General features: G+C 41.2%; 1 protein-coding gene across 1 annotated transcript in view; it reads right to left on the bottom strand.

Moving 5' to 3' along the window:
• Positions 1-483: 483 nt before the first annotated feature.
• The window catches only part of pdgfd (platelet derived growth factor d), a gene marked incomplete at both ends in the record, with an annotated part of 185,115 nt that continues 164,052 nt past the window's right edge, over positions 484-21,546 (bottom strand). The window contains 2 exons of the mRNA XM_080731167.1: positions 484-504; positions 2,261-2,478. Of these exons, the coding sequence (XP_080587293.1) occupies positions 484-504; positions 2,261-2,478 (239 nt within the window). The remainder of the gene's footprint in view (positions 505-2,260; positions 2,479-21,546) is intronic.

Here is a 21,546-nt window from a genome sequence, read left to right as displayed (position 1 = left end):
AGTGTGGAAAGAAGACAACGATGGAGAATCAGAAGAAAGACCTTATTCTTACGTATCAAATCATTATTATATTATGACATAATATGTTAACGACTAGTCGACTACCAGTGGCTTCAACTAGTCGATCTGTAAAAAATACTAGATGTGAAAGCCCTAGTATATAGTACATCCCTTTTATGCCCATACATGGAGATCCCTGTCTGAACCAGCCACACAGATATGGGCTGTCTTCCTCCATATATGGGCATTCCCCATATATGGGTGGAGAGTGGTTCCCATGACATCACAACATACAATATATTTTATGCCCATACATCGAGATCCCTATCTGAACCAGCCACACAGATATGATATATATACTTTTACATATGTCACCAGTGATATCACCTGTGATGTCACAGTGAGGCACCAACCCATAGACTGTAAAAATGTGTACACACACGGCTTCACGTCTACACGCGGACAAGCTGTGACATTTCTCATCTATTGGCAGCCTGTCAACAACTGCAATGTGCACAGAGATCAGAGAACAATGTGTATTATGACTAATATTGCATTTTCCTGAACAGTTTATTTGACAAAGTTTGCAATCATTCAAATATAGCGTTTATTCATACACTGGGCTTTCACTGCATTCCGTCAGCTCCAGCTTGCCTCCCAATGCCCTAACATAACATTATCACACTCCTACACGTAGCCTTGTTACAGTCTACCAATATAAAACCAGTGACTTAGTATGGTGCTGGAGTAGTTGATAACAGAGGCTTATTGTCTGTGTCAGCCTGAGAGTCTAGACCCGTTTCACAAGGAGCTGATGGAGCCCTGGGAGATGGATTGATGAGGTGGAGCACAACACCAACAGTACCATCAGCTCCCAGTAGTCTAGCAGGAAAGGGGCTGACCCTTACCTAGGTGCCGGCTACATGAAGCTGGATATTTCTGAATCTAGAAATGTTTTGGTGCTGTTGGGGCTTGCAGCCACACAAAGCTGGATATTTCGGCCGCAAAGCTGGATATTTTTGAAACCGGATAAATAAGTGGAGAGATTGAAAAATATCCGATTCACTGGATCCGTGTAGACAGGGAACCCGGATATCTCTGAAGACTTTACTGTGTGTGTGCTTGTTAGACCTAGATATCTTTGTCGTGTGGACCTAGATATTTTTCTATGTGGATATCTGAAAAAACGGGATATATGAAATATCCAGCTCCGTGTGGACCTAGATATTTTTCTATATGGATATCTGAAAAACAGGATATATGAAAAATCAAGCTCCGTGTAGCCATGGCATTAGTTACTTTCCACCACTGCCCCTTTTTCTCTCTCTCTTTCACTGACACCTCTGCTATAATGGCTTGTCAACCTATGGCTGAATGATGGCATTGTAGGGATGAACAAATAACAGTATAATAGAGGCTGTGGCAGTCCCTGTCACAGCCCCGGTGGCCTAATGGATAAGGCACTGGCCTCCTAAGCCAGGGATTGTGGGTTCGAGTCCCACCTGGGGTGGCTGATAGCAGAGTGGCGCAGCGGAAGCGTGCTGGGCCCATAACCCAGAGGTTGATGGATCGAAACCATCCTCTGCTAGCACTGTTTTAAACTAGAAGAGTGTGCTCCTCAGAGAACAGAGAGTCTAGTAAGAAAAGGGGGGTCCACGCGTATAGGGTGGAATCTTTTTTCCGCCGCCTGTTTTATCCTAATCCTTAAAAGGTATGTTTTAAGATTCTGCCAGGTGCCAAACTGAAATATCATCCCAAGGGGTTCATTTTTAATGATTTCTTGCTCTAGGGTTAGGGTTGCTACAGGGGAAAAAATCCCCCCCCCCCCCCCCCCCAAAAAAAAATATCTTCTTTAAGTTGCATGTGAGGGGTCTAACTAGGCTGCCCTACAAAGGCAGAGTGCAGTAACCACGTTCACGAATTTCACTGAAAAATTGAGATATAGACATATAAGTGATATTAAGCTGATTGTATATCTGTTCTTGAGCTAATTGTTCATCCCCCGATACCATGAAGGCTATTTTGAACTTTGGGCGACACAAATAAGTCGGTGTGTCCGAAAACTTAGTTACTGCACTCTGCCTTTGTAGGGCAGTAGGGTTGTTTCATGATTCTGAATCCATTGCAAGCATTTGTTTTGCACAAAAAAAAACGTTCCTCGGGTAAAAATTGGACCTCACAAAACTGTGAAAAGTTCCCCAGTTAAAACACAATTATTTTGGGGGTCGCGGCCTGAAAAGGTTAGGAACCAATGCTCTACCTCGTGCAGTTTGACGGACGTCTTGGCGGCCTGGCAGGTGCAGCCGCTGTTCCAGTTCTGCGTGCCGCAGCCGCAGTTCCCGCCGCAGCGCTTGACCAGCAGGCAGCGCGGGAAGAAGACGGCGCTGGTGGCACGGAGCTCCTCCCGCAGGTTCACAGAGTAGTTCCGGGGCGTGCAGCTGTAGCGCTTCACGTCGTCATACAGGCGGTCCAGGTCCACTGGGGGAGGAGCAGAAAGACAACTTGTTTGGGTTAAAGGACAACTTTGTTTTTTTACAACAAAGGGCTCAAGTGGAGTTAGGAGGTTTTGACCAAAGGGCTTTTTACTACTTTTCATTGGTTCAATATTATTTTAACCAACACACAGATGTAAAGGGTGTTCAATAGCACATATTTATGAAAAAAAAAGAGAGGGCCAATCGGGTGAAGTTAGCTGCTTTGGCAGAAAGTGTGGAGTTAGGAGGTTTTGTCCCAAGCACTTTTTACTACTTTCCATTGGTTCAATATTATTTTAACCAACACTCAGATGTAAAGGGTGTTCAATAGCCCTGATTTATGCCAAAAAAAATCTAAAACCTCAAACATGGAGTTAAGAGGTTTTGGCCAGACAGTGATGATATGTTAGATAAAACTTAATTTACTTCTTTCTATTGTTTTAGTGATTTTAACTATTTTGATTTGCATGCATGCCCCCAGGTTGGGGGGGCAGATGTGACTTATGGGGGCTGGTGTAAACAGTAAGAAAGAAATTGCCGGCTTATTGTGTTTAAAAAGACATATTTAGCCACTTGTACGCATGCCCCCACCCACTGAAATCAAAATACTAAAATCGCTAAAATAATAGAAAGCAGTAAAAGAAAACATTTTAACACTCATCTTTTATTTTCTCTAATTCTCTAATTATTAAAATATGAACCCTTGTAAAAAAAACAAAGTTGTCCTTTAAATGAGAGACGATTTAAGCCATTTAGGCCTGAACGCAAATCTGTGTCCCGTTGGATTTGAACCACTTTAACCATTAGTTTATGCTTAAATAGCAGATCTACAAGCTCACAGCAGGGCAAGTTTGCCGCGCTGCTAGCTTATGGATCTGCTATTTTTGAAAAATCGTGAACATTTGTGCAAATCTTTGAATATTTTTGAACCGATTCTATAAATGTCTTCTAAATCCTTCTAAATCCAGAGTCTATTTTTTTTTTTTTTTTTTTTTTTAACTGCAATTTCAGAACAGTGAGTATAATAAATGATGATAAATCTGATTTCAGAGCCAGGCTGCAATTGGGAGTTTTTGTTGGGTGGGGGAAGACTATTAGTCTGTAGCAAACCCTGCTTGATTAGGTTGAGGCTAAGGATATGATGATGTATATCATCATAATGCATATCGTACATCATGTGTCATATGGAACCAATGAAACAAAGATATATGCATGTGGTTTAAGGCAACAGATAAAAATAGGATAGAGATATGCCTGGGCTGGTTCAGGTACAGGTAAGCATAATGTACAATGTTTACAGTAGACAGAAATAGATGCAGCGCTAACGTGTGCACAATGTAAAGGAGACAATGATGGAAAATGTACTTGAGAAAATTCTCAAGTACATTTTCACAGTACTTTACTTGACTTGAATATTGCCATTCCTTGCTCCGTTATACTTTTACTCTACTACATCTCAGAGGCACATAGTGTACTTTTTATCCTTGTTGTACTGCACTGCATGCTTATCTGACAGCTTAATTAATTTAGTTACTATTTACTTTGCAGATTTAGATTGATCATTTATTTAAAAAATATATTCACAGATATAAAAGAAATAGCAGAGTTGCAAACGCACAACGTGAATGGAATAGCGGGTATCCCATTCTATTCCAAGTATAAAAGAAGGCTTAATAATAGTCCAAAAGCATGATATATTATACGGTATACTGTATGTGTATAGTAGTTTTGGGCATTCTGCATAATGAGTACTATTATTTATGCACCAACGAACGAACGCACGCACTTACGCGCGCGCACGCACGCACGCACGCACGCACGCACACACACACACACACACACACACACACACACACACACACACATAGGCGATTTTAAGGGGTGTCCTAGGGTGCACGTGCACCCCCTGGCCGCCAGGCGGCCATTTTGATTTTTTTTTTTTTTTTTGTAATGTAACTTTATTTTATAATTATTAAATAAAACAGTGATCGTGATTTGTAAAATGTGCGCAAAAAGAGAGGTGGAGGGGCAAGTATTTCAGCTTGCTTGCTTGCAATGTAAGACCTATCAGCTTGCTTGGCGACGGCGCTGTTGGCAGACTTGGCAGGCACTGTGGGTGGGCTGTGAGATTGACACCTGTGCTGGCCGGCTGTGTGACTCTCTGATATGATGACCCACAATTCCGTGATTTCCTTATCTGTTTCAGCCCGCCTAAAACAATATGGATAAAGCAGCAGAGCAGCAATAATGGCGAAACGAACTATAAATACAAAGACAATTGACCAATTCTTTATAAAAAAGAGCAAACCCAATGCCACAACCGATAATTCATCATCAGGAAATGTGAACACGGGTTCACTCGACACTGACAGTAATGCTAATGAACGTGAACCAGAGGAGGTGGACGGAGCTTGCAGCAGCAGTGATCCAGCCACCGACATCACTGTGGAAGGCTCACCGTTGCCGGAGACCGAGGCCCCGGTTCCTCCACAGCAAGCAAGCCCCACTCCAGACTCAACTGTTGTTACCCCAGGCCCAGACCCAGAGGAGCCAAATGAGGTATAGAACACTGGACACACTCATACAACAGCTTGAGGGGCGCTTTTCTGAAAACGATTTTCATATCCTCCAGTGTCTTGCTGATGTTGTAACCTCAGATAGCCCTTCAGAAAAAAGTGTGACAGACGTATGTCAGACATACACTCTTGATGCAGATGTTCTGAAAGCTGAAATCTCTGTAATGACTTCCATGTACAGGGAAGAGAATGTGCGCAAAAAAAAAGAAATGGAGGACACGACACTGTTTGAAAAGAAACTTGCTTTTTTTCAAGAGAAGGGAATGCATAATTCTGATTCATTTGGTACATTAAAACACGTCTACACACTGTACCTCACCATACCAGTTACGAGTGCTTCAGCTGAGCGCAGTTTCTCTACTTTGAGACAACTAAAAACGTATTTACGGACAACCATGACTGATAAAAGAGTGTCAGATATAGGCATTTTACACACCCTTAGCCTGGATTTTATTTCTACTAAAAAATATATATTACAATGTAAATAGACTATATAAGTTTTATAGCATTACTAAAAATAAAAAAGCTGAATTTACTTAACATTTATTAATAATGCAATGTGTAAATATAGTTGAGTTAAAATTGCTTACACTATTCCAGTTCTGATGTTGTCAAACTAAAGACACTTTAGTTGTCAAGACCATGGTCAAGACCACACCTCTTTGTAACACAATGATTTATGGGAAGAAGAAAGCAGAGGGAAGACAACAGCTTGGCGCCATTACACACATTGCTTTTAGTATTGGAAAAAGTTTGTTAAAACTTTTCATCTAGTCTGGTGACAACAAGGTTACTTTTCATCTGTTCCTGGAGCTTTTCTCTTGTCTTTCACGTGCGCAACAGAGAGGCACCGTTTGGGACCGTTCCCAACACGTTGTGGTAACACAAGGGTTGTGTAACAATTTAAACAGAATATCCTCCTGCTTTCCATGCGGTGCGGTCACCGCACATGAAGGGCTGAGCACGTTTATTTATTTTGGTGAGTACTCAGTCACTTCTACACTAACTGTTAATACGTTTGGCTTATCAAATGATGTGTAGTAGATCTAGATAAAGACACAAACTCACCGCGAGGTGCATGTGGCTGAAGCCCTGGCTTTCTTCATAAAAACGGCAGCATTTATTCCATATTCCATGCGAGTATTTTGCATTCATTTGAAATGTTTTTTTTTTATTAGGAGCCCATGCACACAGAACGCAAACATAACGATGCAGTGAAGTAACCTTATTCATCTTTGTTTAGGTGGTGGATGTATCAGTACCAATATTCTTCTGTAGTCTATGTATGAGGCGACATCGCCAAAATAATTTCAAAGTGAATTAACACCGTCGCATTTTCATTCATTCACGTTGCCCCTGGTGTTACAAAACACCCTCAGATTACCGTTGTGTAATCTAATCAATTCAATGCAGAACACATTGTAGTTGTTGTAATCATAGCCTTTCCATCCAGCCTTTCCACCCCACTCATTTGCAGTCATTAGCGTTTTTCTCTATTCAGTGGAGTCCCTACATTTACATTTCTATAGAGTAAGGTGTGAAAATCGGCAAAGTACCCTATATTTCCACCCATGTTTGCAGTGGTTCTCAAAGTGGATTCCAGGGACTTTGTGGGTTCCTTTATGGGGGTCTAAATTGACCAATACAAGTCTATATAACTCTTAACAGCATAAAAATGGAACCAAATGAACCCTAACAGGTCCACTTGGTTCAATTTTTAAGGGGAGACATTGACATGTAAAAGTTTGAGAAACACTGGTGTAAAGTAACTAAGTAGGCTACATTTACTGAAGTAGGCTAACATCTTTAGATATTTGTACTTTACTTGAGTATTTGCAATTTCCAATACTTTTTCTACTCCACTACATCTCGTATCCAAATATTGTACTGTTACTCCAAAATTATTTGAAAACTTTAGTTACTAGTTACTTTTTGGGCTATACATTATAATATTAATTATAAAAAAATATTAACCACTTTTTATTTATCTACAAGCTCACAAAGCATTGCGACACATTGTCAGCTTGTAGATCAGCTATTTTCAAACATTTTATAGTTTACTTTTGTTACATGTTGATGCCAACACTTCATACTTACAGTAGTAAGTAGTACATTTTGTATTCCAGACTTTTACCTGTAGCAGAGTATTTCTATTTCTAAAATGTAATAGTAAAATAGTGAGTACTTTTTCCACCACTGCTCATTTGTTTTATGTTGTGTTGCAGGTCACAAAGAGTCAGAGATGCTTTGGACTTGTAAGTATTGCTCTTTTGACTGTGACAAGAGAACGCAGCTTTTTAAACATTATAGACTAAAACATGGAAGTTATGCAAGAACTGAACCATTTCCTTGCTTACATCAGGAATGTCTATGTACATTTAAATCACTCAATGCACTAAAGGTGCACTTATCCAAGCTTCACAACAAACTCCCAGATCAGCAACCATGTGTAGAGGTACAAGTTACATTTTCCTGCCTCTCATGTGATTTTTCTGAGTCTTGTTCTGAGTCTGAATACTTTGCTCACCTGTACAATGCACACTTAAAAGTAAGCCATAAAGTCAGGTGCCCTTATAAAGACTGTGAGTATGAATGCAGTGTCCACAGCACTTTCAAAGCACACAAGAGTAAAAAACACAGGGAACACAACTGGAAGATGTTCAAGTCAGACATAATTGGTAATGATTATGTTGGCAATGACGTTGTTGGCAATGACAGTGATGCTGAACAAGAACTGCTTGTTGCTGATAATATGGAGGAGTTGGAAGATGTGAGTGCAGAGGCTAGTGAGAATGAACTTAGTGATTTAGAAAGCCAGCTTGAGCACAACTTAGCATCACTTCTGTTAAAGATGCAATCAGTGCTGCACATACCAGAGAGTTCTGTGCAAGAAATAATACAACAGCTTTGTCAAATCAATAAGCTGTCAGAGCCACTTCTGCACAACAGAGTGAAGGCTGTATTGATGAAATATTATCCAGACATGGATGACACCATTATCAGAGAGGTTACTAGTGCTGTGTCAGAAAGTAACATGATGTCATTTTGTGCTAGAGATGGACCCCTAGGAACTACTAAGAGGAGAGCAGCCTATGTACGCAAAGAGTTTCCACTTGTAAACCCAATAGAATATACTGTGAAAAAGGGTGAAAAAACAATTGCATATGTCCCAATTGTTCCCATGCTCCAGAAGTTGCTTAACAGAAGTGATGTGTTAGACAAAGCCATGTCAGAAAAGGTCCACGTGCAACAGGAATACAGATCATATGAAGATGGGCAGTACTTTAATGAAAATGCTCTTCTTAGAATGGATGAGTTCACAATTTCTGTGGGCCTGTATATTGATGATTTCGAATTGGCAAACGCTTTAGGGACGTCAAGGCTAAAACATAAGTTGTGTGCAGTATACTGGGTCATTCTGAACATACCTGCAAAATATAGGTCAACCCTTGACTCGATCCAGCTCGCCCTACTGTGTAATTCATCCACAGTCAAAGAGTGTGGTTATGAGAAAGTTCTGCAACCTCTTCTCTTTGATCTAAAGCTATTGGAGCAGGACGGTGTTTATCTGGAAAAACTAGGTAGAAGTGTGAAAGGCACTGTCTCATTTGTTGCCGCTGATAATCTTGGTGCCCACTCTCTTGCAGGATTCTTTGAGAGCTTCACGGTTGACAAGTTCTGCAGATTCTGTTTGGCAAGCAGTTGTGACGCTCAAAAACAAGAGGTATGTGATGGAGTCTTTAAACTCAGAGACAAAGAGTCCCATGATAGGCAGGTGCAGGAGGTGAAAGAGGACCCAGAATTGAGTCGGAGTTATGGTGTGAAAAGAGCATGTCCATTAACTGAGAATCTTGAGCACTTTCATGTGGTCACTGGTTACCCTCCTGACATTCTACACGATCTCTTTGAAGGCATTGTCCCAACTGAGTTATCCCTGTGTCTTACAGACCTGATAGGCAAGGGGTATTTCACACTAGACATGCTAAATCAGGCCATCGCATCCTTTAATTACACATTTACTGACAAAACAGACAGACCTCAGATTATTTCAAAGGGATTTTCCAAAAAAGGGTCTATTGGTGGAAACGGCCATGAGAATTGGTGTCTAATAAGGCTCCTTCCATTTTATATTGGTCACTTTGTCCCTGAGGGTGATGACAGTTGGGAAATTCTCATGCTTCTCAAAGAGATAGTTGAGCTTGCTGCGACACCAAGACATACTGAAGAGACAGTGAACTTCCTGGACAGTAAGATAACAGAGCACAGACAGCTGCTGCAGTCAACGTTTCCTAATTTCAAATTAAAGCCAAAGCATCACTATGTGGAACATTACCCAGAACTTATAAGGAAATTTGGCCCCCTGCCTGAGGTGTGGACATTTCGTTTCGAAGGGAAACACAAATTTTTCAAAAGGGCAATTCGCAATTCTCAAAATTTCAAAAATGTTGCCATGACGCTGGCTAACAAGCACCAGAAAGCAGCCAGTTACCATCTAGACTGTAACTCATATTTCAGACCATCAGTGGAGATGACAAAGGTTACCCCGGTTTCGCTTGCATCTTTCCCTTTGAATGTTCAGAGTGTAATTGCTCAAGGCATTACAAATCGAGGGTCGGTTCTTGATGTGGCATCTGTCAGTGTAGATGGAGTCAAGTATGATCCAGGTATGATAGTCTCTACTGGGTCATGCTCAGGTCTCCCTGACTTTGTCCAGATTGAAAAGATTGTTGCAGCTAACACAGAAATTATGTTTGTCTGCAAAAAAAACTACAGCCTGGTACTGTGAGCATTTAAGGTCGTACCAACTTATCCACAGTCATCTTCTCTGTGTGGTGAAGATGTCAGAGTTGAATGATGTTTTCCCATTATCTGCATACACTGTGGAAGGAAAAATTATGGTGACACTGAGACGATTTGTTCATTGTTGAATAATGTTTTTCATGTCAAGAATAATATGTATTAGGCTGTGGACCCATACCAAAATGTGTACCAGGGACCCCAGAAGAGATGTCATTTCATTTTTATTTTTGAATATCCAAAATATAAAATGGGGCTATACTGGTTAAACTGAGTGTGCTGTTATATTAACACATTTTGCTGGACCCCAAGACACCACGTTGTGCGACCCTGTGCTAAGTTACTTTTTTGTTTATTTTTTGCAGATGGCTGGACCAGAGAGATTAACCATGAGGGTTATTCTCTCAGCTTTAGATATACGGAAGCTGACAATGACACCACGACCTGACACAGTTGAAGATGTATATGGCTGGCTCAAACGCACTCTCCCAGCAAACTACGACTTCTCCTTACAATATGAAGATCCGGATTTTGACAACCAAATGTTTAACCTCAACGATCTCTCTGAGCTCCCAGAGAAGCCAACCATCCATGTCATCCCTATAATTGAGCTGGTACCAATCCCAACAACCCCTGCTGAACCTGACTTGGATAATGCAATCGCTACAGAACCTGACTTGGGTAATTCAAGTGAGGCAGACACAGAGATCCCATCGACATCGTCCAGCTCCTCCCAAGGTAGAAGCAACGAATGGCCAGAGGTATTTGAGATTCCTGATTTTGGTGTTGATGTTGAGTATAGACTCAATCAAGGCAACCTGATGTATATGAAGGATCAAACCGCCCTTAAAGTGCCAAAGGAGCTGAAACATAATATCCTGGAGAAACTGTCCCAGACCATGTATGCATTCAAACCATACCCCCAGCTGAAGGAACGTGAGGCTGTTGCAAAAGCTTTAATAGAAAAACACCCTTGTCTTGCCAAGCGATCTGCCAACCCTTCCTGGAAAGGATGGACGAAGAGTCTGGAGTTTAAGATGGGAAATTATAGAACTAAAATGCGACAGATGGGCCGACTTGATGTCTCTGTCAATGGTGGTAAACGTGGAAGATACGGTGGTGATGACCGCGAACCTCCCAACAAAGGCATCAAGAAGGCAAGGAAAGGGGAGCTAAATTTCCTGCCTGACTATCCAGAGGGGTTGGATGACCAGAAAATGGAAGAAGCTCGTCAGGCTCTGGTCATTGAAATGATGAAGACAAGACCAGATGGACCCCTTGTTAAGAAACAGATGGACATGACCTTTGCTTATAGGAGAAAAGAAATTGTCACAGAAAAGCCTGATATCAGCCTGATGGTACGGCGGTGGCCAGCTCTTTTCACAGAAAGCCAGGTACGTTTTAATATTTACAAAATAGGACTTTGTTGCCTTGTTTTCTAAATGTAATGTTAATTAATAGATTTATGCGTGGCACAAAATACATTTTTGTTGAGGTTTTTCTTCCTTTTTTTCTTATGTTTCAGATTTGGTGTGAGTTCCACAGGGTGGTGGGGAAGAATCTCCGAGACCATTTCTTTGGAGAGCTTGACCAGATGTCCCCTAGGCTGATTGACATTTTCAGGAAGAAGAAAGGTGCTGCTGGACAACAACTGTGTGAGCTTCTGCTTCAGACAAAGGTGAGTTTTCTACACTAATCTGTCTTGTCTAGCCAGCCAGCCAACATCTATAACTATTCTGGTGTTGTATCCAGCCAGACAGTATGCAGCAAGCCAGCAACATACTGTATGTAAATATCTGTCTAACTAATCTGATGTTGTATCCAGCCAGACAGTATGCAGCAAGCCAGCAACATACTGTATGTAAATATCTGTCTAACTAATCTGATGTTGTATCCAGCCAGCCAGCAAGCCAGCAACATCTTATATTAGCAACATCTGATATAACTAATCTGGTGTTATATCTGTCATCTTCCAGACCACAGAGCCAACAGCTGTCAGGTCCGTGTGTCTTCGGGGGCTGCCAGTCTTCTTGGGGGACGATCCTGCTGTCTTCTTCAAGACTTGCTCTGTAAGTAACTTATTTTGTTGTAATGCTGCAGGTGTAGAACAAAACATACTTTTCATAATCTGTTCTTTAGATGCCAAGTTATACAGAATTTCATGAAAAAAGAAGGCTACATTTAAGATCAGCATTAATAGTCCCTTTACAGTGCAGTTTATATTGTGCAATTATTTTACATTTACTAATTGTATGATTATGTCCTGTCCTTGTCCATTTTTCTTTCTGTGATAGGATGTAAGTGAGATGTCCATCTACAGCGGGACAACAGTGGGAATCCTCTGCATCGGTCCTCAGCTCAACCCATCCACTTTTGGGATCATCTTAGAAGGGACTGTGGTGATGGAGGTGGCTGACCTGCCTCAGGCCTTCTGTCTTCTCTTCGGTCTGATTTATGCCCTGCACCTCGACTACCCGAAGCGCATGAAGAATACATACAACTTCATACAACAGGTGATGCTCAACCTGGGTGGGGGAACCTGCCACAGAAGGTTCAAAATTTGAAAGATCAGCTGGAAGCCTAAAACATAGGTTAAAAACTAACCACTTCATGTCTGTAGCAGTATCATTTTGCACTTTCAGAGCAGCATGAAGTGAGCTGATACCCAAAAATCAGCTTTACATTTTATTTTGTTTCGTTATGTTTTCTCTTTTGGTGTTTTTTTTTCAATGACCTTGTAAATAGTTCTAAACCACTGTTTTCAAACTGGCGGCCCACGGGCGATTTGCGGCCCAGATAGAGGTCCATTGCAGTCCAGCGACATGGTTTTAAAGTCCATCGTTTAGAATCTAAACGATGGACTTTTATCTTAAGCAGTAGTGTACGTTTAATCTTTAATAGTGTTTGCTGTACTGTTTAAACGTTTAAAGTAACAGACTGTACTTGAATTTTGTGAAAGAGGTGAGAGGCCAAAAAATATTGAAAGTTTGAAAGTTCAGCTAAAAGCATAAAACAGGGGTTAAAAACGAACCATGTCTGTAGCAGAATCATTTTTGCACTTTTAGGGCAACATTAAGTGAGCTGGCACCGGCTCTAATTTAATACTATTTTCTTTTCGTCAGTGTTTTCTTATTTTGGTTTGTTACACTTTTCTTCCTCCCCAATGACCTTCAGATTTTTACAAAGATCAACTTAAAGCATCACAGGGGGTTCCAATAATTCTTAACAACTTAATCTTCAGCCTTAAAAGCGGTATTCAAAGATCTGAATAGAAGCTGACATTTGTAAAAGGGCTTGTAAATAGTTATAAATCTTTAGCAGTATAGTGTACTGTTAACATATTGCTGTGCTGTTTTTAATGTTGACATACTGTGTGAATTGTCTTTAAACAGCACAATGTTGTTGAACCTCAGGTAACCTAAAGTGTTATTAAAATGTTATTAGGGCTGTCACAATTATTACATAAATTCTCTAATAGCTCACAGCTCTAGCTCACAACGTGTCACATCACGTTGTGAGCTTGTAGATCGGCTAATTCCACAATCGGTGTTCTTTTTTAAGTATAAAGTGTCAAATATGTCAGTAATTTCTTTGTATATTGAGGTTATGTGTCATATCTACCATGTGCAACTAAAAGCCAAACAGAAATATAATTGTCAACAGCAATTATTTGAGTGACAATTAATCGTCATGTGACAATTAATCGTCATGTAAAATGTCAGAATTGTGACAGCCCTAAATGTTATGTCCCAGGACATGAAGGGAAGATATGTGTTTGCCACTGTTAAAACATAAAATAAGTTGTTAAAAAAACAAGTTTGGTGATTGAAATAAAAATAAAAAATAAATAAAAAAGGTATTGTGTATTTGCTTATTATTCTAAGGGGAGTGATTATTTGAATAATTTATATTGTACATAGTTTAAAGGAGAGAACCCACCCATTTTCAACATTGAACTATGTCATTATTATACTTTGAGTTGTTATGTGGAAATAAGTCTTATTTCCACAACAATACAAAGGTATGATGACATAGTTCAATGTTGAAAATGGGTGGTTCTCCCCTTTAGTGAAACATTGCAATTTTGAGTGCATTGAACTTAAAAATGTTAGTTATTTTGAGTGCATTGAACTTAAAAATGTTAGTTATAGTACAAAGGATTTTTCAGTTTTAGTACAAAAGATTTTTAAGTTAATTTAACTTAGCATTAAGTTAGGTCAACTTAGCATTTAGTTTATTTAACTTAAATGCTTCAAGTAGAGGAATTAGTATTGTTAAGTTCACTGCACTTAAGTTTTTTATTCACATTACTTAACTCATTTAGTGCCACCCCTTTCACCACTAGAGGGCGCCCAGTGGCCAGAGAAAATCCCATAGAGATATGCTGGTATATGCAGAAGCCCTGCAGCCATGACTTGCCTGAACACTTTCCTTTGTGCATGACTGCATGTACAGGAAGAGGATGAAGTTAGCTTGAAGTTAGCTATTGGCTACCAAGCATTTTAGAAGCCTTATTTTCGTCAACTTAGCCATGATTAAACCTTGCACACCTCATGCATGGGAAAAAAACAGAGAAGAATGAGCTCTGAAAAATCCAATGCAATCCAGAGTGGATTTGTGCAGTTTGTTCACAGCTTTCAAACAAAAAAATCCGATTGGAAATCCGTTCAGGCATTCTTGAGATAATCGCCCTTATGTTTTACATGTAATGTAAACAAAAATGGCTGCCCTGTATGTTAGATGGGGTTGTATGGGGGTGGAACATGCAAAATCGCGATTGAAATCATGTTCACCAGATTTGATGGGGTCCCAAAAAAAAAAAAAAAAATTCAAAAAAATTTTTTTCAAAAAAAAAAAAAAAATTTTTTTTTTTTTTTTTTTTTTTTTTTTTATATCCCGAACTTGTTCGGGATAGGCACCCTGTGATACGATCATATATCCCGAACTAATTCGGGATAGGCACTCAATGAGTTAACTGCTTTGAGGGCAACCGGTTTACAATATTTTTTTAAGTTGATTCAACTTCTCCGGTCTTACAGTGCAGATTAAGAAAATACACGAAATTAAAGTGCAGAAAATAATTGAAAGGTTTGCAAGTGCCAAAACCCGGAGGCTGCAGTTCATTGTGTAATAAGGATGTGTCTACTATTTGTTTTTGTGAAATGCTTATTTGACACTGTAAATGACTGCTTGATTGCTTGATGAATGATGATTAACTTGATGTTTGGCTTTATATGTCCTGGCTGTGCTGCCTCTGTCTGCAAAATAAGTAAATAAATCCTATAGATAGACATATGGTGTCTAGAAAAAGAAGCACCTGTTTTACACTTTTTTTTGTTTATATTGTGTTACATTTGGGTACAAAATTAACTGCAGAAATCCGCTAAAACAACATTACAAAACCGCTAATATCCGCAATTTTTTTCGCGTGCGTGCGCGCGCTGCGCGCGCGTGCATGAGGTAATAGAGGTCGTGCACCCCCTGCTGGAAGAGGCTAGAATCGCCTATGCACACACACACACACACACACACACACACACACACACACACACACACACACACACACACACACACACACACACACACACAACCTCAGCATCAGCATATAGATAATAAAAACTATACTACATTATAGATAATATACAAACACACACAGTGGGAGATGATTGGAGGATGAGGAAAATAGAAATGGTGAAAACTGCAATGCTTTACATTGTGGTGGTGTTCACTTATTCCTGAGCTGTCTGAGGAAAGTCGATCAAATGTGAAGAGGGAGTTAGAGAGAGAGAGAGAGAGAGAGAGAGAGAGAGAGAGAGAGAGAGAGAGAGAGAGAGAGAGAGAGAGAGAGAGAGAGAGAGAGAGAGAGAGAGAGAGAGAGAGAGAGAGAGAGAGAGAGAGAGAGAGAGAGAGATATGGGAGAGAAGGATTAAGCAGGAGCATCGACCGACCGGTGCTCAATTCCGACATGATCAGAATGGTAATGGTCACCTATCACCTCTTCACGCACGCACACACACACGCCGCACACGCACATGCACACACACACACACACACACACACACACACACACACACACACACACACACACACACACACACACACACACAAAGCACTACCCTACCTAGAAGTAATGTCTCTGAGGAGAATAACGTTGGGTCATCTTAAAAATCGTATAATCATATAAGAATTGTGGTCCGAAAATAAAGAAGCTGTGCCGGCGATACTAGCGACCTTAAGCAACGCTACGGCAGGTGACAATGGTAATCGGAAATGATCCGCGCTCGATAGATAAACCTGCCGTCGCCGCGGCCGCCTCTACTACGGCAGAAGGTCCCTTCCCACGTAGCGCCTACTCCGTCTGCTGCGTCTACGCATCGCCATGGGAACCAAAGCGTTCAGTGAAAGTGGTGGGAACCCGTCGCCGCCGAGGCTTTGCTTAACCATTTTGATCGCTACGCCGATTACGTCATAGCAGCCGTAGTCCGCCTGGCGTTGCCGTCCTGAAAATCATCTAGCTTAAAGTCGCTATTGTCAGGGAGGTGGCTTTCTGTATCGTTCACGATAGTCAGTCACTCATATTTGATAACAGTCGAATTCCTGGTGAAAATGTAACTAATTCGGCGGCAGTAACATCGGCGTCAGTTGATGCTTTATCCATAGGCGTCAATCATTTGTTTATTTTTGGAATATAGTTCTTATCTGACACAATATTAAACCATTAAGGGGACACATTATTACGCATTATTTTATGCTTTACACGGACAAGCTGCGACGGTTCTGATAATAAACTGGGGGTCCTTGAAATGAAAGGAGTGGCGTTCAAAACAGCCGATCTACAAGCACACAACGCCTCGCACCGCGAGGCGTTGTGTGCTTGTAGATCTGCTGTTTTCACTACTTTTTTGCAACAGCCTTGTATGATGAAGCAGGGCTTTGCTTTGCAAAAAAATATATACATTTGAAACCTGGAGATACAAGGTTTCTGCCCGACAGTGACGATTTACTTTGTTGGCCACCCAGCCCCCAAAGTGGAACGAAGGCCGACATTTTATTTTAAATCTTTTCCTAATGGCCGGCCTGGACCGGCCGTTCGGGAGTTGTCCCGCTTTTCCCAATGGCCAGCACGTCCCTGCGTGAGTGAGTGCATGCGTGCATGTGCGTGCGGTGTCGAGGGAAAGCTTAATGACATTGATAATCAATAAGCAATTGTTCACAAAGACTAACCTTTGCTACACTGCACAGTCAAATCCTCAGTTTATATCAGGGACGTGCACAGAATGTAGAGAGGCAGGGGCTGAAATTTGTAAAAGGGCCTTTTGGTGGAAATATCAAAAATAGCAGACCTCCAAGCTCACAACGTGTCGCGCTGCGACACGCTGTGAGCTTGGAAGTCGGCTATTTCCAGTGTTTGAAAGCACACTGAACTAAGCATAATCAAGTCAATACAGGAGATGTGGCGTAACGGCATGGATTTCTACACAGAGAGGGCAATTCTTTCAACATGAGATGCTGCACTCAAGTTCAGGAGAGTTTGGACAAGGCAATTCTCTTGAACGCTGCCTTCAGGTATGGCATGGGAAGGGGGGATTTGTGTTTCTTTCACCATAGTAAAAAACTGCATTCATGGTCTGGAGAGGGCACTTTTTACAGACAGATGAAATGGCAGGGGCACAAGCCCCCTTCGGTGTCTATGTGTGCACGTGCCTGGTTAATATTGATCCATCCAGACTGTGTGCACGGTACAACTTCAACCAACTCTCAGAGTTAAGTTAACACTCAGGATTTCCCTGTGCACTTGCCCCAAGAGAGCATGTTGAACAATGATGGGAGCAGGGACGTGCTGGGCCCCTGATTCAGCCCGGGAAAAAGAGTTGTAGAGGCCCTCATTGCGCGCTATAGAGAGAGATCTCTCTCTATAGCGCTGCTGCTACTCAAAGATTTGCCATTTCAGATCATGACAAGTGACAAGCCAGTGGGCCAAGTACATGAGTTATATTTCGTTGTTGTCGGGTGGAAACCTTGTATGTCCAAAACCATTTGCTTTGTATTCATCATTTTAAAAATGATTTAAACTAGTGAAAACAGCCGATCTACAAGCACACAACGCCTCGCAGTGCGAGGCGTTGTGTGCTTGTAGATCTGCTGTTTTCACTACTTTTGTGCAACGGCCTTGTATGATGAAGCAGGGCTTTGCTTTGCGAAAAAATGTATACATTTGAAACTTGGAGATACAAGGTTTCTGCCCGACAGTGACGATTTACTTTGTTGGCCACGAATGGAACGAAGGCCGACATTTTATTTTATTTATTTTTTTCCTAATGGCCGGCCTGGACCGGCCGGGAATGAACCGGCCGTTCGGGAGTTGACCCGCTTTTCCCAATGGCCAGCACGTCCCTGGATGGGAGAGAGAGAGAGAGAGAGAGGGGGGGTGTCTGAATAGGGAGAGATATGGACGACAATGGAAACAAGCCCTTGGCTTTTTAGGTCATCCATTTGTCATGTTTTAACCCGTTTTACTGACTGTTAAAATTGCCAATAAAGCATTAAATCAATAAAGAGAGAGAGAGAGAGAGAGAGAGAGAGAGAGAGAGAGAGAGAGAGAGAGAGAGATAATGGTTGTGAGAGGGGGGAGGGAAGGGTTGAGAAAGAGACACTGAGGAAGATAGAGAGGGGTGGGAGAGAGCAGGCAGGTGCACACATAGACATCAAAGGGGGCTTGAGCCCCTAGCTGCCCTTGTATCCGTCAGTAAAAAAAAGTGCCCTCTCCAGACCATGAATGCAGTTTTTACTATGGTGAAAGAAATACAAATGCAAAATGCAAGAGAATTGCCTTGTCAAAACAATCCCGAACTTGAATGCAGCATCTCATGTTGAAAGAACAGCCCGCTCTGTGTAGAAATCTCTCATTTTTCAGTATTCACTTAGTTATGCTTAGTTCAGTGTGGTATCAATCAAACCGAAAATAGCCGACCTCCAAGTTGTGGGACTTGTGGGTCGGCTATTTTCTAAATTTTCACCAAAAAAGGCCCCTTTAGAAATGTCAGCCCCTGCCTCTCTAACATTCTCTGCACGTCCCTGGGAGAGAGACACTGCATGGGGCACAGGTTCCGTATCTATGTATTGATCGTGTGATGATTATGGTTTAATTTGAGCGCTTCTATTGACCAACAATGGATTTGTGTTTGCTCATATTTATAGAATGTGGCTCAAAGGCTTTCATTTCCTCTAGCAAAACAGATTAACAATAGAATGAGACTGCACTGTAGGAAAATGCAATGAATAGTGTGGTGAGCGAGCGTGCGCGTGTGCCTGTGTGCCTGTGTGCGTGCGTGTGTGCGTGTGCGTGCGTGTGTGCGTGTGTGTGTGTGTGTGTGTGTGTGTGTGTGTGTGTGTGTGTGTGTGTGTGCGCGTGTGTGCGCGCGCGCGTGTGTGTGTGTGTGTGCGTGTGCGTGTGCGTGTGTGTGTGTGTGTGTGTGTGAACAGATGAGTGTCATCACAGACAAATCTCTGTAAATCCCCGCATTGTGTGTTTGTGTACTGTATGTGTATCTATGTATGTACAGTAGGGGTGTAACGATACATTTTAATAGCGATTCGATACATATCACGATACATGGTTGACGATACGATACATGGACGATATTGGTTCATTCATGGCGATACAATACGTTTCGACTTTCGATTCAATGATTTGAAATCGATATAGTAAATATTTAGCAAAGAAATTAAGTCTATGTGAAAAGTGTGGATAGTGCAGGGAAACATGTATTATTATGGATATAAATAAGTAAACACCGTGATTGTCTGGCAAATACATGGATATTTTAGTAATTAATAGGGCTGTAAGGATACATTTGAACAGCGATACGATATGCATCACGATACATGGTTGATGATACGATACATGGACGATATTGGTTCATTCATGGCGACACGATACGATTTGATTCAATGATTTAAATAACTATTTTGCAAAGACGTAAAATCTGTGTGAAACGTATAAATAGAGCAGTTTTTTAAAGGGGAAAAATCTATTATTATGGATATAAATAAGTAAGCACTGTGATTCTTTGGCAAATACATGGACATTATATCACAACACATATGGACAATCCTGCGACATTATTTATCGATAGACTAAGAGTAGCTATATGGAATGAAAAAGTAATTAGACCCTCTTTTTCATTTTCCCTCTTAAAATTGCTAAATACAAGGCACAAATACAGATTTTCCAGACAATCACTTATTTGCGTTGCAAAACTATTCGATACCGATTACCGCATTTTAAAACAATGCGATTAGATATACAAGCGGTACAATATTTGCTTTTGCCTATCGATATAGTAGATCATTGAAAATTTAAAATGATTTTTCAATTACTATATCATTACACCCCTAGTAACTAAGTACTTGAGCACTGGTCTACTTACAGTAAAAACATATTTGGAGTATTTGCTTTTTTTCCCCCTCAAGCTGATGGCTTTTCCTTTTTATATATACAGTATATATCTTTGGGTCTTTTTATTCACAGAAAAAAAAAAGTGACAGTGGCAGCAACGGTCCGCCGGGTTCGCGAATCAAAACCTAAGCCTCGCTGTCAGGCTGCATCAGAGCCTACGGTATATTGCTTTAAACTCTAGGACATCGACTTCCCAACTTACATTTCAAATAGAAATATTGTACTTTTGATTTCTAGGAAGCACAAACTTACAAAAGTATGTTATGAGGGATGCTGACAGAACCCTCGCTAAAAAAGCCCAGGACAAAAATCCACTCGTCCTAGACAATTTGCCCTCCTGGCCAGTAGGAGCGAGATCATTTAGCGACCTACAACTGGGTTGCAACCTGGTCGGTAGTTTTCACCGACTGGGTCGCTAAATCCACCGACTGGGTTGCTAAATCTACCGACTGGGTCGCAAAATCTACCGACTGGGTCGCTAAATCTACCGACTGGGTCGCTAAATCCAACCCAGTTGTAGGTCGCTAAATGATCTCGCCCTCTCTCCTCCTGGCCCCCAAACTGTGGAGTAGACTCCCTGTCGCACTTAGAACTGCACACTCACTCCCTAGCTTCCACCGTGGACTGAAGACTCACCTCTTCAGACTCCACCTAAACCCATAGCACTACTGTAACACTGCCCTTCCCTCAATGACCATACATGAAGCTATCACCCCTGTCAGGTGATAAGAAGAGGCCTCTCAGTTTGGGGCTCTCCCCAGGTTGGCAGAGGGAGGGTAGCCCCAGGATTACAGCTTAGGCATAGGCCCTGGGTGAAAAGAATATTGTACAAAATTGTGGGATACTTTTTAATAAAATATGAATACAATAAATACACTGATTTTGATTATGCAAATGAGTTAAATAGGATGCATTCTCATGTTTAATATGGACATTAGTTAAGTGTGCTCTTTGTGCCTCCCTCTATACTCTTCTCGTTATGCTATTCTCAATCTTTTAACTGCATTGATTACAGTTACAGTTTATTTTCCAATGTATTTACTATAATTATCTAGCCTGCTTCCAGACCATAGACCCCGCCCACTCTCAGAGTGGACTCTTTCTCTGGTCTGGAGCTGAGTACATGAATCAGGATTTTTTTCGGCCCGTCCAATGGGGGTGGTGAACCCCCACACCTCTATAATCACCATCTGAGACACTGTGTACAGAGCTATTTTAAAGTTCCATCTAATATACCTAA

Source organism: Nannobrachium achirus (assembly GCF_963921795.1).
Source record: "Nannobrachium achirus genome assembly, chromosome: 8".
NCBI lineage: Eukaryota > Metazoa > Chordata > Actinopteri > Myctophiformes > Myctophidae > Nannobrachium > Nannobrachium achirus.
Note: the sequence above shows the minus strand (reverse complement) of the source record. Positions and strands in the feature narration are given on the sequence as shown.